General features: G+C 32.0%; 1 protein-coding gene and 3 long non-coding RNA genes across 4 annotated transcripts; 1 reads left to right on the top strand and 3 right to left on the bottom strand.

Moving 5' to 3' along the window:
- Positions 1 to 156: 156 nt before the first annotated feature.
- Positions 157 to 2,913, bottom strand: LOC139099978 (uncharacterized). Its single transcript, XM_070652535.1, has 5 exons — positions 2,863 to 2,913; positions 2,707 to 2,792; positions 772 to 835; positions 635 to 688; positions 157 to 469 (listed from the first exon to the last, which is right to left on the bottom strand). Exons 1-5 carry the CDS (start codon positions 2,909 to 2,911, stop codon positions 321 to 323), a joined length of 402 nt encoding a protein of 133 aa, XP_070508636.1. The 5' UTR covers positions 2,912 to 2,913; the 3' UTR covers positions 157 to 320.
- A 5,331-nt stretch (positions 2,914 to 8,244) lies between these two features.
- On the top strand, positions 8,245 to 10,251 carry LOC139099933 (uncharacterized). The gene is made up of 3 exons (XR_011545378.1): positions 8,245 to 9,765; positions 9,846 to 10,010; positions 10,074 to 10,251. It is a non-coding gene; the product is annotated as an uncharacterized lncRNA (long non-coding RNA).
- Positions 10,252 to 15,832: 5,581 nt separating this feature from the next.
- On the bottom strand, positions 15,833 to 18,093 carry LOC139099930 (uncharacterized). The gene is made up of 3 exons (XR_011545377.1): positions 17,835 to 18,093; positions 17,132 to 17,774; positions 15,833 to 16,004 (listed from the first exon to the last, which is right to left on the bottom strand). It is a non-coding gene; the product is annotated as an uncharacterized lncRNA (long non-coding RNA).
- Positions 18,094 to 25,499: 7,406 nt separating this feature from the next.
- Positions 25,500 to 26,141, bottom strand: LOC139099941 (uncharacterized). Its single transcript, XR_011545383.1, has 4 exons — positions 26,012 to 26,141; positions 25,877 to 25,953; positions 25,741 to 25,813; positions 25,500 to 25,638 (listed from the first exon to the last, which is right to left on the bottom strand). It is a non-coding gene; the product is annotated as an uncharacterized lncRNA (long non-coding RNA).
- Positions 26,142 to 26,429: the final 288 nt, after the last annotated feature.

Genomic DNA, 26,429 nt, shown 5'->3' with positions numbered 1-26,429 from the left:
TATCATTTAAGGATCAACAACCAATGTAAGTACCATGTATTCTTGTCCTTCCTTAAAGCCTGTAAATCTGATATTATACAACATTTCAATTCACAATCCAATCTTATTGTCGAACCTGAAACAATTGTAATTTACCAACAAATCAACAACATCCAATTTTTAAGTTTAAAGAAAAATTTAAAATTTTATTACAAAATAACTCTTTCATAACTTTTGACCGTCCAATATTAAACAGTGTAAATTGTGCGCAAAAAGGAGTGCTTAGATCTAATTTTTTGAATACAAAATTTCTTTTTAAAAATAAGTATTAATAGGTTATGTTACATGAACTTTTTATACAAAAATACAATAAATGTCGGAAGCAACAACCAGAAGCTGCTCACTATTTTCTTCGATCCATTACATAAATGTCCATCGCAAATCTCACATACAGCTAGATCAACAGCATTTCGTCTTTCGAAGCATGGGTCTGTGGAACAGAAAATAAGATTAATATCGGAAGTAAAGGGCTACTTGTTATGGATTGGGTAATATCCAAAAAAAAATTATATCTGTGCTAGAAATTTAAGAAACTCCGATCTAGATCTAGGATTTTCACTGGACGTTACTTAGAAATGTCCCCAAATTTACATACCTTTTCTGGGTCCAAATCGAGCACAACTTCGGATTGTCTTACGATTCCCATATTCTATAATTAAAGATGTAAAGATCAATTAAATTTCATTTTATATCCATGTCAATTACATCCATCTATATATGTCATGTTCTTACCAAAACTAACTGTCTTCAAACACACAGGCCGTTGATATCCAATCATTCTCGTCTCATCGCAATGCTGCAACATAACATATGAATCGAATCATAATTAGTTTAGTAAGAATTGAAAAACAAATATTGAGGGAATTAGCGATGAAGTATCATGTTCTTATGTCGTTATGAAACTCGATTCAATTTATGAGACATTTGTTAATTCCAATTAATGTTACTGTCTTTTTGTTATATGAAATTATACTCTGTTTTTTGGTGACCTATTCATGAGAAAGGTTAATCGGAAGCGAGAAAGATCAACTTGAACCAATATTCAAATTAATTCATTTAAATAAATAGCAAGTTTGTTGATTTTGTGGGCCAATACTAAAGAATTGAGTTTGAAAAATTTAATTAAAATTGGAATATGAGTCATAGATTTGGGGCATTGGCTTGGCTATTGCAACTTTTGAGTTTTTGATAGCAAACATTTGAGATTTCTGTGGTAAAAATGTAAATTTTGAACAAAAATTTGATTTTTCTTGAATTTGTCTTAATCAACAAAAGATTGACAGAAATCAAGCTAGACCATCATTGTGTATCATTTAATGGAGGTCACGGATCACAACTAATCTGTCAGAAGTTGGCATGAAAGAGTTTTTATAACAAAACCCCTCTTCCTGACTACTGTGATTCTATCACTAGACAAATTACAAATTATTGTTGTATACATGACGCTTAGCTACCTAAAAGCGTTGAAAATGCAACTTTTTGATGTATACGCATGCTTTACAATCCAGCCTACACAATTTACTTATGCTAATTTATTCTAATTCCAATGCCTGGATGATAATTTATAGAATTTGCAAATTTATGAAACTATTTTAATTATCAATCTTTAAATTAAATGTCGTAAGAATTTGATTATTTTATGAATTTTTTTGTGAGGAATTAAACTTGGGGCTTATGCTGCTGAAGTTTTTCAAATTGAGTTTAAGCCATCAATTACTTTTTTAATTCGCCATTTCGAATCTTTTGTTTTGGGAATCTAAAGTCATGTAACAGTTTGAATAAGATGTCTTTAAATTAATTATTTATCCGTGCAGCACAATGAGGTGCCGACGGAACAAATTTGCATCTTATCGTTGATATGCTAGGGCGACTACTTTATCGCTAGAGATACATTAAATTTACGGCATCTTGCTGCCTGAGTATTAAAAAACTTCTTTGCAGATCCTTCAGAAATTTTAGAAAATATTATGTTCACAACTCTAAAGAACTTCCTATCCCGCACTACGCAACAAATGAAACATCCACTATCTGACGCGTATTCAAATATTTTATTTTCAAATATCTCACATAAAAACAACATCTTAATTGACTTCGCATCAAAACAGTAAGCACCAAAACTGTTATAATTGTCTAAATGCAATAATAATTTAATAACTTCGCTTTTGTTCAATGATTGTTTCCTGTCTATTAATTCTAATGATTTATAGTACTTTCAATTAGTAACTTAGTTTTCATTGAAAATTCTGTAAAAATTTTGACATTGCTGACACTTTGTGTAACATGATTGTTTATCTACATTTTGGATGTGATGATGATGAGAGATTAGTGATGCGAGTCATAATCGGTAATGTTTGTTGGGCTATACTGAGTCTAATGTTTAATTGCTATTTAACAGCACTCAGCTTTATAGTGAAATCCAAACAGCACAATCGCATTTTTTCACATTAAAAATGAGTGAAAATATTGCAATAAGAGCAACTTTGCTTCCTGGCATTAATACAGCGACATAATGATGCCCTAGCGAACACGATGTGCTGCTCGGAAAATTTAGAGTATGGACATCAATTTGGCACAATCTCATTAGAAATATCTCATAAACTGATCAATTTTCATCAAAATTTCATTAATTGACACTTGCATCCACCCACAATAAAAAAAAGTCCATACCTCCGTTCGCATGTTTCGATCGTACATATTATGACAATTTTGGTCGAAATCACTATCGCATATATAGCATTCTAGTGCAAATCCATCTTCAAATAAAGAAAATGATTAAATTTTTTTTTTGGTTTTTCAAATTTTAGCACAAAATTTTTTTCATACTTTTTATGGCAAAAAGTGCCAAAACAGTCAATAGCACCACAAATTTCATTATTATTTTTATTATTTAATTCCACAAACTTTTTTTTCTCTCGAGCTTAACTCAACGATGTCTAGTAAGTGACTGAGTGATCGATCAAGACGAGTCTCTAGAGTATCATACTGGTTGTGTGATAGAATTGTTATAAGCAATAAGCATACACATAACGCGTTAATTTTGAAAATTTCTGTTGTCTTTCGGGGAACGTCGAAGCTGAAATTTGCTTATGCGGCAATCAAATGCTTTGGTGGGTCATATAATTTGTGACATTAAATAACAACTATTGTAACAGCTGAAAATATCTGTTGCTGTATGTGAGAATGATGGATCATAGACATGCTTGATTATTTGCTTCTTCGTTAGCTGCTTTCGATAAACTCTCGTGTATGTAAATTAATTAATTAATGAAATGAATAATTTTTAATTGAATTTACGCTTTTTATTCTTATGAAATTAAGTCTGAATGAAGAATTTCCGATAGGAATTTAGTCACTAAGAATATTGACTTACATGTATGGAAATATCTTGTTACTTTTCTCATTTAAAGTTTTCGATGGAAAATTTATATTTTTTGGAGGGGATTTTTTGACAAATTTCTCAGTATTAAGGCTTATCAAGCACAATATTGAGGTACGATGATTAAGAAAATGTGATTCCACTTGAGAATTGTCCATTTAATTATTAATTTTATTATTCTGTCGTCAATGTCTCGTGCATCGTATTTTAATGACTTAAGTACTTCGATTAAAAATAGGATATACCTCAATACAATTTAATTTGATTCAGTCCTATGACTGCGAAATTTATGACTGAAATTCCCCAGAAGTTGTAAACTCTTGTGCTGTGGTTGTAGTCATTGTTGCATTCATCCTCAGAACACACTCGACATCTTCCAAACATGTTTGGACTTGTTTTTCCCAAACACGGATCTGATGATCCACTGATGATCAAACAGCTTCGGTCAGTTTCAATTAAATTGTTTACTAAAATATTGAAATTTTTGAGATAAATTAATTAAATGCAGTATATAAGCCGATATGTTTACTACGTAGTTGTATGAATAGGATTGTTGAATGTATACTAAGGATGACGTGGATCAAAAACATCATAAATCTAGTTCTAAAGACCAGTAAATTCGCTGTATTTCACTTGACGTTCTTAGAACTAGACATACATACAAATTGTTTAATAGAAGCCTATCCACTCGATATACAATTTAATATTTACCCATGCTAGAATTTACGAAGCATGCAAACATTTCATTCCACCTTAGATTACCAGTGCAATCCTGAAAGAACAGATTCGGAATTAATTTATTAGCTTCAAATATAATCGCGCTGTAGATTATCATGTTCAACATATTTTGAATCCGGAGATTCCAGGCTTCAGGTCTAACACATCATTGACTCAAAATGGAATCTGTCTCCATGCGCTTCCAAACGATAGTCACACTGAGACGGATTGCATTTGGCATCAATGAATACAGCTAATTTAGTAGTTCTGGAACTTTTTCTATTTGTGTTGCTCTTAATAGGTTAATTGATTAGAATAGCGAATAGATAGGCATTAAGATTGACGTGGTATCGACAGATTTACACTCAAATCTTCAACCCGGATTGTTGATCATAATGTCTTTCGGATGATGAGAAACTAGCATCAGAATTGCATTTTAACTTTAACCGAATAACAAATTGGTCGATATTCAGATCCTAGACTCCATTAAGTGTCAAAATCCACAATCAAACCATTCACCTGTGCCTTGATGTACGTATCCCTTAAGTCATGACATTCTGCATTCTCCTTTGTTTTACAAACATAACATTTTAAGGCGACGGAATCTAAAACAGAAATAATCAATAACTAGCTGTTGATGTGCGTCTTTACTATACATTTTTTTATTGAGGCTACAAATCGTATTGGATATAATAAAACGACTTACTTGTCAAAATTAAACTGAATATCACGATTGACAGTAGAATCGCCCACTTATTCATGCTGATTTTTAATGTTAAAAAGTTAATAATATGTTTTAAACAACTAGTAAGGAACACAGAAGGGTTGGAAAAATGTTGACTTTCAAACACATTTGAAACTAATTGAAATTTTCTCTGTTTAATGCTCTCTCATTTTATGTCCATAATACAATGTCAATGGTGAGTTAAACACAAGGAAACTCTCTTCTTGTTGCTCTTACACGGCGCCAAAAGTCTACCCTTATTCAGTATTTTTCTTCATCTTTAGTCTCTCGCGAGACATAAAACATGTCATGAATATTGCAAAAAATAAAAACCCGGCGACATTCGCATGTGTTTTGATTTGTTTTTCCAATTTATTATGAAAATTAATTTTTGAATGTGTTGGTGACAATTTTAGTGCTTCATATTATTGAGCATGTGGGGGTTCGCAGTAAAATTGAATTTATGCACATTAGAGAAATTTTTGGGCATAATTTAGTTGATTAGAATTTTGACGAATAATTGGAAAGTGAAAGACTGAAATCCGCAGCTTTAGGTTGGCTTTAGGCGTCACCTCATCATGGATCGCAGTTGATCTGTATGGTCAGCGATGTTTAAGTTTCAAGATGTTTAAATCAGTGGATATGTGTGATATGGAGTGTCATATGGATTTGTCATTGACAAAAACATTGCCTTAACTTTAAGTTCCAAACCATTAGACCATTTGCAAACGCTTCCTAGTAGACAGGAAATTGAATTAGTATCCATACGGTGTCCTTATGTTCTCCATATTCTCTGTGATTTCCAATAAGTGATAACCGACTTGAGCAGCCATTACAAATCGAAAAATATGCCTGAAACTTTAAGTTGACATTTGAAAACTTGATTTTCAATTTTTTAAATTCACAAATTTTATTCAATAATTTAACAATTCTGTATAACTATACATTATCTAAATTTACAAGTTTCAACAAAATCTCCATAAAGTAATTTATACAATCTCATCACAAAGCATATTTCATAAAAATTGTCATCAAAATTGGAATGAAAACAGCTAATCGAAGTACAATACTTGAAGCACTATTGCACAAATCTGTATCACATTCACAAACTGTTCCTGTAGTATCACCTTCCTTTAATTCATTACATGTGTTGTTAAACATCAATGTAGTTGATCCACAACTTCTGATTAATATTTCCTCTGATGGAGCTTTAACATTAAAATCAAAATTCAATAAAGAATTAAGAACTGAAGACTTAAAGACTTACATTTATATGTAGATGTAATGCAGGAAACTGATTCAGTACAGTTTTGAATCATGTCATCGTTCACTTTTCCACACTCACCGCCTAATGCGTTTGTGCATACATAGCACCTAATTGCACTCACGTTGTTTGGAATTGCAAGAATTGTGGCCAAAACTGCTATAAATGCTACAATAAATTTCATCTTTGAATTAATTTAAACTGAACTCTTGGATGTTAACTCTTGAAGTTTAATTAGTTGACTGAACTTAGGAAGTAATATTTGACAATCCTTTATTTATACTAATCGTAAATAGGAGGGTCGATAAAAATTTTATATTGATAATAAAGTTATGCCTTATCAAATTTATTGTGAAATTCCGTTAAGTATACGTGTGAATATTTGACTGCAAATTATCTTATGACTATTCATAGAACAACTTCAAATTAATGTTGTTGTACAACGAATTTCGATTTACATCGACTTAACGCCAACCTTTTGAAAAATTTAATTCCACTTGTGCTTAAAAAAAAAAAAAAAAAAAAAACAAAAGAAACATGGTGCACAGTGATTTACTCCCAACAAACGTTAGAACTTGACGTCAACTGGACATTGACTTGTCAATAGCTGATTAAAATTTTTAAAAAACTTAAAAAATTTTGAACTTTCAATATCCTCCCTCAATTAATGCAGAAACTACTCAACCAAGCAGCTAAGGGGAAAACGGAACAAAGATGGTAATGTAGGTAAGAATCTATCCCATGACCTCTTAGTTACTCGCCTGCTATTCTTTCTACTATGCCACTGAACCATCAATTTAAACCGGACAAACATGATTTAGCATTATTAAGGAATTTGTCATCTGAAATTTTCCATTATATTTGCTCAGCACAAATAAGAGCTCCGAAAATGTTTTTTTCTTTTTTTATTGAAAATAAATTTATACGTTATCAAATTTATTCTGCCAAATTTTTATGTAACCAGTCGACTGCAATGTATTCCATGATTGTTTATTGTGCTAGCTTCGTGTTAGATCTAATCCGAATCTCGACTTTACACCGACTTTAAGAAGATCTGATACATTATTGTATTTAGTGCCGCTTCTGATAAAGTTTAAGCCGATTTGTAAATATGATGCGCATGAACTCATCCAATCTAAATCCTTTAGATAAATTATTCATAATTAAAGGAAACTGCAGAAGTTATTAAAGAAATCCAAATTTTATACAATTTTCATTTAAATTCAAATTTTTATTCTATACTTAAAAAGTCATATATTTTACATTAAAATATCAAACTTCTTCAAAACAATTAGTTATGTTCTTTAAATTTCTACCACGCACACTTCATGATCACAGCTAATAAAATCGGAACCATAACCACAAAACGAGCAACAATACTGGATGCACTATTACATAAATCTGTACTGCATTCACAAACTGTTGCTACTATATTTCCATCTGTAACATCTTGACACTCATTGTTATATGCTAGTGCGCTTGCTCCACAGGATCTTGATAATATATTCATGCTGGAAGCTAAAGATAATTAAAGTTACTAATCTTTAAAATTAAAAAAATTAAAATTGTTTGAGTCTCACATTTCAAACGGGATTTATAACACGTAACCATCCCAGGGCAATCTAGAATCATATCATCATTATATTTTTCACATTCATCACCGAGGAAATCGGTACACCCGTAGCACTTAATAGCATTTACATTATATTGACTGGCAAGGATTGTGAGGAAAAGAATCGAAAATGCCAAAATTAATTTCATCTTAATTTATTTATTTTTATTTATTGATTCACACTTTAAGACTTTAACTTTATTAATGAATTAAGGTACAGAAATCATCTGGAATTTATAATATTCTTGAGAGAAGTTAATGAAGATAACAACTTAGCTAATCAATAAATATGACCAAATTCTTAGTATTTATGTTTTATCATGACGAAGGAAACGTGATGTCTCATTAAAATCGACATTTTAATTGCTGTAATGCATTATAAACACTTGATATATAATAATTAGAAGGAAATGAAAACATTTAATCAAAAACATTTCATTTCATTTCATTTCATTTCAATATCCTCATACCTCAAATGCAGGTATAGGATTATCTTTATTTACCATAACGGTTGTTTGATATTACATATTATAGATAATAAGTACAAATAATTGGCATTGATACGTGTAAGATAGTTCATCGTAATTAGTATAATTATAAGGTAGCATTTACATCAGCATAAGAGGAACAACTGTTAGTTCAATAATGGTCGAACTATGACACTTTTTATTTTATTAATTTTAGGCGGTTTATTGATTTTCGGTCGTTTTGATATTTCCACTTCATCACTACCACGTGATGAGCTTGGATAAGCAATTTTAGCTTCTTTTTGTTTACTTACTGGCTTACCCAGTCTCTCGAAAATGCTTTTTTTATTAACTCTCAACGACTTACTCATTTTACTGTCACGGATTTCATTTTTTTTCTCTACATTTTTTTTCCCCTTTGCAAGTATTTCAATTTCACTGCATGTGCACGAGATTAAGTCATTCTTAATCACAATTCGTGTCAAAGAAGCACTCTCATTTCTATTGACTACTGCAGCCTCGAATCCCAGTGCCAGGAGTTTTGGAACGATGTGAATAGTTGAGGAACAGTAAGTGATATCTCGATAAGCCTTATTCAGTCTCTTAACCAGAGCGTCACTCAGATCGAACTTAGAAATTACAAACCGTAAGGCAAAATGATTGACACAATTCGGATCAGGTTCAACACGAATCCCAGATAGCTTTCCAGTAGGTAGTAATTGATTGTTTATTTGAGAATCTAAAAATTTTTTGATAATAATGAACGGAGAATCAGCAAGCTTACCGGCTAAAATGTTGATAATGTCACCATTTCCAACTCCATAAGGAGGAAACGAAGATCCGCAAGGGACTTTTATACAAGAAATACCAGATAATACGACTAAAGAGATCACAGTATTGTTAATTGCGAGTTTGAACTTTCCGATACAAATATCTAGAATTTTGTTTCTAGCCATTGATGAAATAATCGGTCCGTTGTTGCGTTCCTCGAACAGCCGCACTAACCAGCTCTTTAACGAGCTGGAAAGAACTGCTTCGATTGAAACACTCATCGAACCTTTCCAGTACATTCCTAATATATCAATGTTGTTTAAGCGCAGTAAGGAATTGATTTCAGCCGTGATGGAGGTTAACTCAATAGATGATGATTTAGGCACTAGGAATTTGAGGATTATTGTTTCAAGAGAATCATATGACGCAGTTTGAAGGTCATATTCATTTAACAACGCTTCATCATCACTGTCGAAAATATTTAGTATATCGTCGTGATCCATTTTTATCGAAACACTAATTATATTCACTTTATATATGTGTATAGACTCGCGATCTTATTTTCACAGATCTTTTTTACGGTTCTTGTAATTAACGGATAATTTCAAGTTGAAATTAGTTCTACTTAAGAGTCATGTAACAAAGGGCTTTCAACTAAGTGAGGTAGATCTAATTTAAAAATAATTATAAACACATTTGAAAAATTTTACTTATTTTGTTTTTTTACGTTTTTAGATACCATAGAGGCATAAATAATGAATCTACTCAAAAAAATGAGCAACAAGGGGTAATCAGGTGAGCGTGGTAGATCTAATTAAAACATAAATATAAACAAAGTGGAAAATTTAATTGAGTTGCTTTTTTTCTCATTTTAGATTACTTAAAGTCAAATTTTGTCTAGTAGGATGCTTTTATCTATAACATAAGATTCCTACTTGTGAATTGACCAGCCTTGACTAGTGATTCATTACGTTCCAGTAGAAAAGTTTTCGTCATCTTTTTGAATTGATCGAAATTCATCGTTGATTTCACTTTATGCGGTAATTGATTAAATATAAACACACCTGAATGTGTGATGTCATTAATCATACTTTTCTTTTTAGCTTTGGCTGGAATCAGACTGGAATTTCTGTTACTTCTGGTCTTCTGGATTTTTGGTAGTGAACAGTCTCCACAAATACTGGATTTCTTTACCATACAGATAGCTGAGTAGTAAATTATTCCAGTTATTGGTAATATTTTTTTTGCTTCAGTAGTAAACAAACTATGTGTTGGATATAGATCCGGAAGTTGGAAAATTATTTTTAAAGCTTGATTTTGCAGTCTTTGTAGTCTTTCGATGTCAGACTGTCTAGTTCTTAATAATGTGAAGCTGCAATAACTAATGTGAGCCTGAATGTGTGCATAGTAGAAATTTAATAATGATCTACAAGGAAGATTTTTTTTTAGAAATTTAAGAGCATTAATTCCTTGTGATACTGCTTTGGCTACTTGATCAATTCTGTTGATCATTTTAAGTTCATTATCAATTATAATTCCTAAATATCGTAACTGATCACACCTTATTATTAGTTTACTTTCTATCAGTTCTTCGAGCGATTTATCAATTTTTCCTATAACTAAATAGTTTGATTTAGAGAGATTTACATTGAGTGCATTGTCTTTGTAGTAGTTAAGGATCAGATTTATATCATTTTCTAGTTTTTCATCAGATGATTTCTTGTCGACTTCAAATACCATTATTAGATCATCAGCATATTTGTAAAGTCTCGAATGAGTTTTTAAATGACAAACATCATTTATCATGATGTTGAAAAGGAGCGGACCTAAGTTTGAGCCTTGTGGAACCCCATCCTCAACGTAACCCATGTAGCTATAAACTAAGTTGTATTTAACAACTTGTTCACGTTTTTCTAGGAAGCTGCTTAATAGATCATATGCCGCACCTCGAATTCCTAGAAAATTCAGCTTTCTTAGTAGAATTTTATGATTTACCTTATCAAAAGCCTTCATAATATCAAATGATAAGAGTATCACACTACTTCCTTTGTCAATCAGATTGCTAACATCACTCATAATCATACAGATCGCGTCCATACAGCCTCTGTTACTTTTAAAACCGTACTGGTGAGGGTCGGATTTCAACACTTCATGATGTTCTAAAAATTGTTGCAATTGGGAGTAGATAATACTCTCAAATATTTTATCGATTTGTGGTAATATGCTAATTGGTCTGTAGTTAGCAGTATTCATTAGGTCACCACTTTTGAAAACTGGAATTATTTCCGCACATTTTAGTCTATCAATATAGGTTCCTGTATCAATCATTTTGTTAAAGATATTAGCTAGATGAATACAAATAATTTCATTTACTCCTTTAAGTATATTTGCAGTGATTCCATCAGACCCAGCAGCCTTATTATTCTTTAAGGAACCAATTTCAACAAAGACCGTGAATGGAGTAATAGTCTCAAATGAGAAGCTATCTTTCACTAATTTTCCGATATATTTATGTGTGCTAATATCCAACACAGGATTTCCAACGATAGAGAGGAATCTTTTTTGAAAGAGATTGGCGATTGCAGTTGGTTCATGTATTAGTTCGTTTTCATTTTTGAGAACGAGATCATTTCTTTCTATGGATCTTCCTAAAAGATTATTTATGATTCTCCAAGCATCACCCAAATTGTCAATCTCAGCTTTATAATAGTAAATTTTCGATATTAGTTCCTCATAGTTTTCTCTTATTACATTATAATCATTTAATTTTCTCATTAATAATGTACTCGATAGTTGTTTTAATTCCCGTATTCTAATTTTTTCTTCTAGATTATGCATAGAGTGCAGCATTTCAATGTATCGATCATCCGCCCAAACTGGAAGCACTGAGATGTTTTTTGGAAGCTTAACGGAGAACTTTCTTGTGTTTCGATCATTAGCACTAACGATGATGTCATGAATTATATTGAAATACTGATTTGCGTCTAGCTTTCTGTAGTCTATCATCCAATCAGCTAGGTCCTTCTTTATATCACGAATTGCTGCATGCAAGTTTATTCTCTTTCTAATAATCTTCTTTTTTTCAGGAACAACACTACTCATCAGCAAAGAGGATACAATAAAATTGTGATCAGAGATGGTTTGGATTTTCATTGCCGTCAACGACAAATAGCTTTCCATCTGCTTGTTAACTATTACATGATCAATTAGGGAGCCACCGGAGGATATTAAGCTATGCCGAGAGATGGCCTTATTAATTATTTTTAAGTTGAGAGTATCGAGGAGATCTATATATTTCATAGTATTAATATCACATGTATTTATTGTATTAATATTAATATCACCAGTAAGAATGGTGTTATGTAGATCCAGTTCTGTTGACAGGTTGTCTAGTTCCATTAGGAATTGATTTACTGATCCGGTAGGTGGTCTGTAGATTGTCAGTAGATTCCAGGTCTCTTTTTGCATTAATAATTGGATCAACATATACTCAATGTGATCATTGATTTCACTTTTTACTTCCATTGCTATAAAGCTTTTGTGTATAAAAACTAATATGCCACCACCTTTTTTATTGTCGTTTCTGTTAGCATGAAACCTGTTGTAATATTTCATATTAAATATTTTAAATTTGTCTTCCTTTGACCAAGTTTCGGTGAGGGCTATTATGTCAATGAAGTAATTCTTAGGCGAGCCTGCACAGTTTAATTCTTTTGATAATGTTGTTCCAATTTCCATTGGTGGTTTACATCTCGTCCATTCATCAAGATAGTGAAGAAGTACATTAAATTTTTTATTTGTCAAACAACGCATATTCCACGACAATAAGTTTAGAATCGGTTGATGAAATGAGTTGGTTAAGTATAAATTCCTGAAAATTTCTTTAAATTTATTTAGCTTTAGATTCGATTCGCAATAGTTATTATGGGTATCTCGATAAAAATTTACGACTTCATTCAAATTTAAAGATTTATTTAAGGCATGATGACTTCTTTTTATTTTGTTTGATTCTACATTCAGGTTGCATGAAGTAGAGCACAAGTTAGATCTTATTGGACTGTTGATGATGGACGAGCTCAGATGTCATTCTTGATTCAATGTAGGAACCTCAATTATGTTCCCACTGTATACCAAAGAGCTCCTATATGCATTTCTTTCATCAAAGTTTTTTTTGAAATAATCCCCATTATAAACTTGGAAAGTTGGGACGTCCGCACAGATATCACCGATATCGTTACGCAGCTCATCAAGATCAGATTCCGTTCTTATAATTGTTTTTGTTACTGGAGATTCATTTGAGGGTTCAGCATTGGTTTTAATATAGACTAATATTCCAGCATCGCTTACATGCGCACCATCAATTATTTTTAAACGAGAGAGTTCAAAGCATACTCTTAGTAGTTTCCATATGTCGCTAGTCCAATTGTCCCGAGCAACATATCGAATATTATCTAGATTATTAAGCAAGAATTGTTCTTTGGCATATTTGGTAACAAAACGTTTAACATCACGTGCTATATTCGAGTTCAAGAATCGTATTCCCATAATTAATTCATTTTCAAATCCTTTGCTTGTTTTAATTGCAATTTTATGGATGTAAACATCCACCAGCATTCTTAAAGGAGATTCAATGCGTACTTGCATTCTCTTAAGTATATTTTTTGCTTCATTTATAAGTTCAGCTTTTGTTTTTAGTCGAAGGTTTTCAGCTTCCTGTGGATCAGTGAAGCTAATCCATAGTACACTATTTTCATTTTTACATTTTTCAGCAATTTCTATAGATTTAAACCTATTTTCATTTTTTTCATTGACACTATTAATTTTGGCTATCATGTCATTTTCAAGCAGCACCATTTGGGAATTGCAAGATTAAATTGTGAAATTATTATATTTTATTGAATTACTCAGCAAATTTGCAGCAAAGTTTATATAAGCGATATCTTATCTGATATACACACATTTAAATGTTTTCGGCTTGACATCCAGACGGTCAATCTAATTTGAACCAAATGACGTTTTCTTTGGAGTAGCAATGGAATTAATACTAAGTATTACAATAATATTCATCGAGATTTATTACAATTTATTAAACTTTTAAATTTGAAAATAATTCTAAGTGGAGTCATCATGTGGATGTAATATACTATGTCGCTCGGGCAATTCCGGGCAATTATTTAAAATTAAAATAGATGAATATGATTTAAATAAACGAATTCTTCGTAAATTCTAAAATTGAAATCGCGAATAAATAGAACAATGAAAAACTAAATTTGGAAGCGCTGTTGCATAGATCAGTACTGCATTCGCATATTATTCCAGTTGAATGTTGACGACTATGTTGTTTACATTCATTATTGTAGGCTAAAATAGATTCTCCACAGGTTCTTGTTGTCATATTCAGTTGATATGCTGTAAAAAAATTATTTAAATCTTTTTATTCTAGTCCTGAATTTCCTTCTCACTTTTTATCACTGTTTTGTGACAAGAAACAACTTCAGGACAATCTAAGATCATACTTTCGTCAAAATCTTCACATTCGTCACCCAATACATTTGTGCATGTGTAGCACTTAATAGCATTTGTATTATTTTGACTAGCAATTATTGTCAACAACAAAGTAACTAATGTTATCCCGAGTGGACACAGCTAGTTAATGTCTACTATTAGACACCATTCGACTAGCCATTTATTTTGCCAAAAATATACACGACAACGTAACAAGACATTAACGAGACTTTAACTTGACACATGGAAAGTTGATTTCTAAAGAAATTTGTGTGAAACCATATACTTCACAAGTGTAATCAGAAATTACAAATAGAAATCTGTGTGAAACCATATACTTCACAAGAGCAATCAGAAATCACTTTTATATGAGCAATTATTTTTCTGAAAATTTTTTTAATACATTTATAAACAATGAATGGTGTGCACTTAACGACTTTTGCCAAAGTGCAATAGTTAGTAACTATGTGACTTGCTAAAATGTTTTTATGCCAGCTACGAACGTGTAATTCTGATTTTTCCAAAATAATTAAATTAACAAATGTCTTCATATCCACATATAAATTTATTAAGCAAATTTCGATTTTTTCATGTACGTTAAATGGTTATGGTTAACTAGACATTAACTATACATATGTTCTGTACATATGTCTAGTTAAATGGAACGTTCCAAAAATGTCATTAGTCTCAGATACGGTTAGTTACATAGGCTAGTTTATTGGAAAGTAACCAGCCATTGATAGGCAAGTAAATGGCAAGTCTTTAACTAGATGCCTGTCCACTCGGGTATGCTTATCTTCATGTTTATATCTCTTATGGACAGTTTAAAAAATAAATGTTACACAGTTTAATTGATGATCTTAGCTGATTGACTGAACTAAGGAAACTAAGAAGAACTGAATCATTTATTGACATTTTACTATCAAAACTGATAAACGGCTTATCGAAATTCCTGCGATATTATTTTTTCTTTGCTGACTAAGCAGGTGCATTGCTCTTATCAAGAGCTTTTAATTGCCTTAATTTCACATGTTTTTGTAATCAATGTCCACACAAGCGTGGAGTTGTTCACTATTGACGTAACTTCTATTCAAATAGATTTTAATAAGTCAGATATAATTTTTATAACGGTCATTAAAGATTTGAATAATATATATTGCACATAGTTAAAAACCCCTTTTTCTACAAAAGTTCAGTCTATTTTTGAACTCCAAAGAGTAAACATCATTAGAAATTTATAAATCCATAAAGAAGTCATTTTAATTAATCAACATTAATACAGTTACGAAACAATTAAAAAATTCACAATAGATTTCTGATAATCTGTGCTATACTTATAAACATAAACAATAATAAAATGAGGTAATTAGAACTAAGTTTGGAAGTATTGTTGCACAAATCTGTCGTACATTCGCAATAATTTGAAAACGTGGAATCGCCAAATGTTATTCTGGTGCACTGATTAGTCTTTGATTTCATCTGTTGACGAAAGCCACAAGATCTTGTTAGTCGTACATCTCCACTGAATGCTGAAAAGAATTATTTATATTTTGTCATATACAACGTGATAAAATGATGATAAAGATAATGAACTGGATGTTATTTCTGAGTAATTAGATAAGTGAATTTTTCGAAGAAGCTTGTCAATCAATTGTAATACTTTAATCCAATGGTGGACAACCGTCTATTTTTCGTGAAAAACTTTGACTAATAAACTCGGCCGCTGACACCATACGGTTCATTGCATTTTCAAAAATGTTTGGCTGCACACTAATATGAAGATTTGATAAAAATTTGAAGTTGCACTTGAACATTATTACAGTTTAAACTTTTTAAATCAAAGCTCCTAAAGCTTTTTATTTTTGATACGTGAAACTCGAAAGTAAAAGTCTGGATTGAAATGACCAAAGTTCTCAAATGAATTAAATTGTGAAGTTTGGAATTTGTAATGAACTCTCAAAGAGACCGTAACTCGAGTATGGTCGAGAAACCAGACTCACAATTTTATAGAAATGAATAGATATGAAGGGAGAGTAGGTTCTGACCATGCATTTAACAGAAGTTTACAACTATTCCCAAACAATTGCAATTCGGGACAGAGAAATTTAACAATGGCATTCGAATAGTTGGGTTCAGGAATCTGAGAAAGTATCAATCTTAAACTTAATCAATCTTGAACTTAATTTTGAAAATTTTATGCATTTAAACTGTTACATTTATATTTTGGTGTATTTTCTTTAACATAAGGTGAATAGCGATGAACAATCGGAAAATTTGATAAGACATTAACTTGAAATATTTTGAGAACCACTGGTGAACTATAAGTAACAAAATACTTAATGAAAATTTCTATTTCAAAACTTCAGCTTGAAATTTCAATAAATTCTAATTTTCATTTGTCATGGGCAGTTTTAAACTTTAAGTCCTTTAATATGTAAATCTATTGAGCACATTAGCCTAACTTTTCATATTATTTATTTGACATCAAATTGTCACTAAAAGCCACTCCCACATTTTAGTCAAATTTTATCAAATTTATATTTACGCAGGAGAATACGCAGTTATTCACTTTGGGTAGAATTTAATCAATTAGACAAAACAAATTTGGAAATTATGAACAGCAATGAATTCAAAAAAGTCACGTCTCAAAACTCACATTTTTGATAAACACTCCGACAAAAAGTAGACGTTAAATTATTACTTTGCATTTTGTCACAATCCATAATTAATTTATGAACACGGTCAGATTTGAGTGATCTACAGTCTTGATCATAAACACTATTGCACTGATAACACTTGATTGCATTAACATCAGTAGCTATAAATACTAAAACTATGAGAATTCTTGTCAATAATTCAATTACTAATTTCATGCTGTGCCTTATTTCATCATACTGAAACGAACGAATGTATCTTGATGAATGAATTTTTTGTCAGTCAATTATATTTTTTTTAAAGTTTATTTCCACTTCTCACACTCACAAGACATTTCCTTATCAGTTAAGCATTTTTGATTCCAAAACAACTCGTGAATTAAACGTGATCTTAAATCCAAAGCACTTGTCATAATGTATTTTTTGTAATTACTGCAAACAGTGATAATGTACTGATTAATGTACTTATCAGCAATAGTAAATAATTATTGATTGTCACGCTTCTTTTGCCTCCATTGCATAATTCCCCATAACAATCGCAATATTCTGACGATGTTGCATGAGTCAATGATGATGTTTTGCAACTATTGGTGCTATTTGACGGTATAAATCCACACGATCTTGTTACCCTCACGTGGTCGTAGACTGAAATAAATTTGATAAGCTTTATTTGGAATCAAATACTTATTTGAAGATGGCACTTACTTTTCTGCTTAATCTTACGACAAAATGTTGCATTGAAGTTTAATTCCAATGGGTTGGGAACTAAGTCACAATCAACTACTAAGTCTGAATCAGGCGAATTGAAAGGATCGCTGCATCTATCGTCGTAGACACTTTTACATGAATAGCATTTTATAGCTATGCTCTTTTCAACTGTCACAAGGCATAAAAAACAAATAAGCAACAAATGTTTCATGACTGAAATAAGTTTATCAACTAAAATGTTGAGTCAATATTAAATCTAATTATATTTGAGAACGTATTTAAATTTTTATTTTATTAATTCTAGTGATAAGACTGTCCAATGATGAGGAAGTAACGCGGAGATTTCAATGAATAAATGTTTACGCTTATTTATTGTTTACTCGCACATAGTTCAGGGATTAGAAAGATTGTGTCTGAGAAATTGTCAAGGGAACTGAAATTGAACTTAATTTTTGCTGAATACCGGTTGATGTAAATGGATAGATTGCAACAAATTGTTTCATGACTATGCTTATAGGAATTTCAAGTTCTAGTTAACTAGATGATTAGCCATAGCGTGTCTGGCTTCTGAATTGATAGACAAATTAGATGCATCAATGACTATGGCGTATTAATATGTCTGTAAAGCTTACTTACTTCTTTGGCCGAGGCGCATGTGGTCTCATTGATGCGCGGAGAGAACGTCAAAAACTAACACGAAATTCTGTCAGCTCAGAATGTTAAGGACTTTAGCGTCCTTTTTTACACATCCAATCCAGAAATTCTTTGGTCTTCCTCGAGATCTCTTAAAGCTTTTGTGAGCTGAAGTAGCTTAAGTAGCAAAGTACCTAATCCAGTATAGACTTAACATTTTGATAAAGATACGGCTCTCAGGCTGTTTTTTGATTGATGTGTTTTTAACGCGAAGCTCACTGATTTCTTTTTCGTGCGTCAGTCAGGAATGAAGAGTTTTGAGCACCTGTGCAAAGTTAAATGTAGCTAGAATGTGCCACCGTGATGAGTATTATTGCTACAAGCGGTTACATTTTGATACCGATACTAAACAGTTTACATATGAGTCATCAAAAAGAAGCTTTACAATCTAAAGATCAAGGTTTTAGTAGAATAGCATAGGCTTTAGTCGTGCAGTTTTGGATCAGATTTGATTTTAATATGTTTAATAAATCCTCAAGTTAAATGGAATGTTATCTGATTTGTAAAACAACCTTTAGATCAAGGACTTGCTTAGATCAAGCTGAAATATTCAAGCCTATTCAAAGCAGAGCTCGAAGTCGACTCGAATTTTAAACTGAGTCGAGCCGACATTTTCATAAAAAATCTGTGTCAACTTCGAGCTCTGATTCAAAGTCATTGAATAATTCAAGCACTTAAATCGCAAACCACCGTTAACTTTCTAAAAACATCCAATAAATCACATAAATCACACTACTTCAAAGTATCGGAAATCCCATAAAATCATTAACTTATACTTAATAGCACAATTAATGCAATAAATCAAAAATACGATAAGATTTGCTAGAAAAAAAGAGACGAAAGAAGAAATTACAGTCAATCAAAGTTTTATCGCCAAAATATCAGCAAAGGTAAAAATTGGTGGCTGAGATTAAAAATTAAAAAAAAATTCAATGTCAACATTTTCTTCTCACGCGACTGTTGCTTATCATTAGAGCACCAATTTATTAAATGAAATTATTACAAGAAGTATGGAAGTATGAGTAATAATGCGAAAAACAAGCAAGATTGATTTTATAGTAATACATTCGACTTGATTACATTCATTCACAAGAAAGGCTTAAAGCTACACAAAAATATAGTTTGTTGAACTGCAACTTTACATCAAGTAATTTCTGCTGACCATAAAAATTCCAATAATTAATGCAATGGACAGCATATTTGTTTGTACTTTGGAACTTCCATTGCATAAATCTCCAAAACATTCACATGACAATATTTCAACTCCTTTTGATGGAACGCTCTTCCTGCATCCACCAGTTCTCTCCGTATCACTGATGTATCCACATGATCTGATTATTCTCACTTCCTCATTAACTAAAAAAATATATATATATATATATATATAGGAACAATCACTTTATATAAATAATTTGTCATTTCCACTGCACCTTTCTGATATACTTTTCGACAAAATGATGCCTTTACGTCACTTGTATTTGAATGCATTGGCTTATTATCACAATTTAATTTTAACAATCCATTATCTCGTTCGGCAAATGGATCTGAACATAAATTTTCAAATTTACTGTTGCAGTCATAACAATGTATAGCAACAGCATATGCGATTGATAACGATAAAATTAAGAGTTTAAACGTGAACACTTGCATGATTGAGATCTCGATAATAACTGCACAGTATGAAAAGTTTGTGTGCAATGAAGTGTGCAATACAATCAAGGCACTGACTAGCAATTTGAGGTAATACTACTTAAACTAGTTCGTCGTACAATCCCATATATAAAAAACAATATATTTACAAAAATTACAAACTCATTATAAATTGCATTATTGACATTGAGATTATGAAATTGCAATTTTAGCGCGTTTTGCAGTCTATAGTGCATGCATGCATGCATGCATTGAATTCTGAAAATGTGTATAGTTGAGCACGGACTAAGGAATATTTGTTGCATTCGTCACTATCCTTGAGAGTCACTTTTGTTTACAGAATCGTAGTCGACTTCGAATTCTGACCCGAGTAGCACAAGTCAACTAATTGATTCAAAATTTGACACCAGACTGGGCTGACTTTGGTATGATTTCGGATTTACATAAATCGAATCCAGTATCAATTTGCGCCGACTCATTGTCGAATTTTTGTTCGATTGGTCGATTTGAGTTACTCAGGAGACATGCGGTACTGTAAAGTAGCTGTCTTTAAGGCAAAACGACAATTTGAAGTGGATGTGGCCTGACGCCTAAAGGCTCGTGAGACCGACATTAAGATTTCCCAGTCTTCGAATGTTTGCCTTGCACCATCGGTCTTGTCTTCGAGAAGTCCTACAGGCATCAGTGGACTGCTCGGATGTATGGACGTAGAACCATATTATGATACACATTGTTTATGGACGTCACCTCAAATCACATAATCACATGCTAAAAATGATTGTTAGAGGACATAAACACAGTTTACACTTGATAGCATGCATTTTAGCCATAATCATCTATGGAACTTTTTCAAGGCATCAACAAAAAATTCTTTTGGCATAAAACCGACTAATTTACAAACCAGACTCTCCCAATATAGTCAAAATGAACTAAAACAGTAAATACAGTGACTTGATTTAAACTTGTAGTGAATATTACAACTTGCACCTCTCTCTTTCATTTGCTCGTAAGTTTACACGAATGTGTGCAAGCTAGTGTGACTTGGCGAGCATTCAAATTGCTCACCGACAGCTAATCTATAGACTATGATATTTTTCAAGTAAATTATTTCTGTATAAATCAAATCTAAAATCAACATTCATGCTTCATTTCAGTCTGGCTTGACGGCTATTTATTGTTAATTGCGAAATTGTGGCTATTAAATCGAAAGTCATTTGTTGGATTTAAGAATGTCTTTTTGTGATAAATGAAGGTTGATAAAGGAATATTCTAATCCATTAATCTTCAAGGTCACTTACTGGGTTTCCTCCGTCGTGACACTTGGAAATTCGTTGAGTATTTTTATTGCTGTAAATTCAATTGATTTTATATTATGGCACCTTAAGTCAGTGGTGTGCATCCTGTGTGTCGCGGTACATCAATGTGATGGCATGTATCATATGCCGTGTACGGTTTAAGTCGAGGCTAACCCCAATGAGTCCCGCGAAAATCAAAAGGTTGCTCACAACTGCCTTAGTTGGTAGTTATGGTCGTTAAGTTCCATATTTTTATGGCACTTAATGCTTTCGATTCAAACAGACTGATAAGAAAATTTATGTTGGCAGCAGGGATGTCATAAAAGGTGTGTCAGCAGAATTTTCTATTTTTTCGGGTGTCAAATTTTGAAGGTCATTGTTGGTGTTGTGAATGAGAAATGAGCAGTTTAATACAATTACGGTGGCAGTTAAGGATTGGCTTCTTATTAGGGGAGATTTAGTTTAGCATATTAACAGCCTTGGTTTGATTACTAGTGATGTTGTTGACAGAAGTAATTGCAATTGATATTAATAATTGTCAGGGATTGGCCAGCATGAGAATGCCATCTAAAATGCCTTAGATCATTATTAATCTTTACTGACAGAATATAGAATGAGGCAGGCTGTGACTTGTCGACTGGATGACACAATAAACTTGAAATTTGTGTAACTTACCTTGAAATGCTGATTAAAATTGTTCTGATTGTTAATTTTTGATGATTATTGTGCGTTCAACATGCAGTTGAAGCTAGTTAAAAATCAAGCTATTAAAGCAAATTTGCTTCAAATTATGGAAAATTGCATGGCTAATGATATCAGAAAACAATGTTTCTAGTCACAATTTGTGAGTCGAGAATGGCAATAAATGAGTTATGAGGTCAGAACCATGAAAACAGTCCAAACCCGACCAGTTGTTCCTCAGAATTCGACAAAGGATATTTTGGATCCATTTTCTATGCTTCACATAGAACTATCGAGTCATACCCGAGTAGCAAAAATCAGTTAGTCGATCGAAAATCTAGTTTCAAGCCGGTTTCAGGCTAACTAAGTACCGAATGCGCTTTTGAATCTGGAACCATGCCAAAGCCAAGTAGGTCTGGTACCAGATTATCAATCGATTCATCGACTTATGCTATTAAAGATCCTGAAATCATGACTTTAAAATTGTCATTCTCAGATTAAATCATTTCTGTCTGTGATTCTATGAATCAAATTGAGCATGCACATGATTTTATGAATTATTTATAAAACAATTCAGATTTAATTTTAGTCTCACAATAATCTAAACAATTCAAACTATATTAGCCTCAGATGCTTATTGGCATAGAAATTTTGCAAATTTACTGTCGATAATTCAACAAATAAAATTTAAATAAATCTGCCAAAATTGAAGTCTTAGTCAAATATCTAGGCTAACAATAACAAGACATTGAGTCATCAATAATATGAGTCATCGGAAGTTTCTGTTTAACCTTTGCCTGACATCTTTCATAAGAAAATATTATTTTTGTCTATTTAATTTCATCTTTTGTTTACTTATTGCTGATGACGATGAGAATAGTGAACGGAAATAGCCGAACATGTCATTATGATTGTGACTTTACATCCAATTATATTCGATAGAAAAAATTACATTTTGACAGTTTCTTATCGATCGATAATCCATTCAATGTCCATTAATATTTTGAGAATTCATTGAACTTTCCATTCGCATGACTTGTCCCTATAATTTAACGACATGGAAAGGAATACATTAAAGAACAAACATTACATACATTATTTTGTATCCATGCAATGGAAGTGGAGGAAATACTTTGTACACCCTCAACTAAAGTTTCGAGTTAACCCCAAAAAAAAATCGATCTTGCCGGCGCCGTCTTTTATGTTTGTCGTTTTGGATGTGGCAAAAAAAAAAATCCCCTCGTTGCTGTTTTTGCCACTCTAATGCTTCAAATGAAAATGAAATCGATGAAAAGAAGAATGTCGGTGGATTTAATGATGAAGTATTGTTGAAAAATATACTTTTTATGTCTGTTCTGTGAATAAGTAAACACAAGAATTTTGCGGAAGCAATAAATAAATTTGAAAAACTTGAAGGCACTGACTGAAAGAATGACGAATAAGGTGTAATTTAATGTATGAAAATTTCATTTAAATGTGAAGTAATTTTGTTAAGAATTCTTGCATTAGCATGTGCTGTATTGCTCAGGGTTGAAGTAACTGCTGCTGAAAATTGTATAATGTTTTATGCCAATTACTTATGGTCTTAAGGATGGTTTATCATCAAGTCGAGTAATCATAGCCAATCTTTGAATTTAATTTATGGAAACTTTTTTGCTTGGAAAATTTTGCAATTCTTTTCCATTATTTTCAAGCTTAATGGACGTAGTATACAACATAACACGATTTGTCCTGAATAAAAGGAATTGGAATGAAACAACATGAATGAAACACGGAGTAGACGATCTTATCAAACCTTTTAATTCACTTCCAGACATGTAATTAACATTGCTAGGAATTTTTGCTTTACTCTAGTTTCATTGTGAAAATTGTGAAAATTTCAATGGATTTCCGCAGTGTTTCGTGCTTAAAAAACTTTATGTAAGTTCACACAGCTTTGGCATACTTTAGCTAACACACAGCTTGATTCATGCTTAAAATTTGAGCAACTTTCCATCTCAGATCTTGACCTCTCAGGAATCGTATCTAGAGACATATCTTGAGGATCATGGAAGGAGATTTATATAGGAATACAGGATTCATGGAGACATTAATCTCTCTAAAAAGGCTTAAGTCCAAATTGGGTTCATTCTATTGATACAGGGAATCCTTAATGAGTTCTGAAATTTGAATATTTATCTAAAACATACATTCAACAAACATTGGTGAACAATCCACCTTCAATATTGATTTGAACTCATCAAAAAGGTCAATTACCTTTTATCATTCTATACTTTTATTAGCAAATTATATCTCTAATTGTAATTAATCAATTCCTTTATAAAGTAACAATTTTATTATTAATAATTTACATGAAAATGATAACTTTCACTGATGGAGCGTGCTTAATGGAGGTGGATATAGAATATTAAATGATTAATTAACGCGCCTATAAAATTACAACATACTACATGACATTATTGTATGCAGTCAGAATAATATTAAATAAATAATGAAGTCACATTGTTTGCAGTTTGTTAACATTCGAAGCGGCTGCTTATGAGGTCTTTCGGCATGAAATGACAATTGATGATTGATAGAATATGATCACGATAACTAAGAAATATTTGGTGCTTATATGCTGTTAACAACTATGATATGAATGATTATTGACTAGTGATTAGTTCTTTTATATTCCTAGCTGGAATATACATACTTTTTTGGGTTTTATTACTTTAAAGGAGCAGCTCATGGATGGCATTAATGTGAACGACCCCGAATAGCACAAATTGGGTTATTTATCAAGTATGTTCGGTGCCAGACCGAAGTGACTCTTCTATGGTACCGGTTATTAATAAAATTCGACACCAAGCAAGAGTCACGTCGTCCTGGTGCCAGATTTTGGCTTGATTCCCCAATTAGTGCTGTTCGGGAATTCCAAATGTGTTGCGATTGACTTTCTTACAAAAAATGTGCAATTATGAGTTAATAACTTCTTGTTTTGATTGAGGATTTCCCCTGAAATTAGCTTTAATACTGTAATAGCTTTCTAAGCATGCATAATCATTAAGCACATTCGGTTGTGAATTTTCCCACCCATTAAAATTTAGGTCATAATCTCATTATAATTTAGGTCAATTGTCCTTAAAATAATCACAAATCTTTAACGCCCATGGAAGTACCATTCATACACGCGTGCATGCTCATTATAACAATATATCATGAATAAGTAATTTGCTATAAATATTCCCCCAAAGTCAAAATTAATAACAAATGATTATTCATGCTCAAGTGAATATCCTACAATATTCTATGAAGAACATGAAGACAATTGCCTAGTACAGCAATAAGTATGAAGAAGGAATTGATGAAAAAGTTGGAAGATTTATTACACAAATTTGTATCACAAGTCGAACAATGTTCTGCTGATAAATGTTGCTTGCATGGATCTAACAGACTTCCACTAAACGTGCACGATTTTGTGACATGGTCGAAGCCCCTGACTGTTTTGAAAATAGAAAATGAGAAGCAACAACAAAACAAAAAAAAAATTTGAGAGAATGAGAGAAAAATGAGAATAGAATTGAAATTAATTGCTACTCAACTGTCTTTTACGACTTTCAAACACACTGGTTGTGCGTGAAGGGAACTACTAGCACTTGCTGATATTTCACACTCCTATAAAATAATATTGATTCGATGACATCAGAACTGAATATAATTATTAAATAGTATTCTCACTTTTACTTGCATTTGGGCTGTGTCTTCACAATTTCCACCGTCGCTGCTCATGCAATTGTAACATTTAAGAGAGACGGCTTAAAAACAAGCAATTATTAGTGTCTTAACATACAGCACAGACTTAAAAATACTTACATGATGAAACTAAACTAACAAAGATGACTAATACTAACAATTTATACATTTTTGACAGCAAGAAAGTCAGTAAGGATCGAATTGTTTTTATATCCACACAAAGCACGTCAAACACCACCTAAAATCCAACTCAAAATACAGTAATGTTTGAGAAATTCGAGCACACTAAGAAGATGTGAGAATAAAAAAATAAAGTTACGTCATCGTTAGACTATAGACATGTCTTTCCTCGCAAATGCAAGATATACGCAGCATGTTGAACAATTTTTGAATATCTAAAATTAGGTGAGAACGAAGACATTTTATGGAAATTGTTATGAAAACTCCTCAAACCGCACGACTTGTCGGTAAAAAATGAAAGTATTTCTCGGAAAAAAATGGAACTGAAAATTGAGAAGAGAACAAAGAGAACAAAATG

This window comes from Chironomus tepperi, unplaced genomic scaffold, assembly GCF_022539635.2.
Source record: "Chironomus tepperi strain 1889 unplaced genomic scaffold, CSIRO-AGI_Ctep_v1 contig_48, whole genome shotgun sequence".
Taxonomy (NCBI): domain Eukaryota; kingdom Metazoa; phylum Arthropoda; class Insecta; order Diptera; family Chironomidae; genus Chironomus; species Chironomus tepperi.
The sequence above is the reverse complement of the archived record's forward strand: the minus strand, read 5'-3'. Positions and strand labels throughout refer to the sequence as shown.

What these genes read in the sequence shown, in the direction of transcription:
- LOC139099978 (XM_070652535.1), bottom strand. Translation starts at nt 2,911, where the DNA reads ATGAAATTTGTGGTGCTATTGACTGTTTTGGCACTTTTTGCCATAAAA. An exon ending in ATCGAAACATGCGAACGGAG is followed by an intron (nt 836 to 2,706) that starts GTATGGACTTTT and finishes GTTATGTTGCAG; the next exon opens with CATTGCGATGAGACGAGAAT. An exon ending in TCGATTTGGACCCAGAAAAG is followed by an intron (nt 470 to 634) that starts GTATGTAAATTT and finishes TCTGTTCCACAG; the next exon opens with ACCCATGCTTCGAAAGACGA.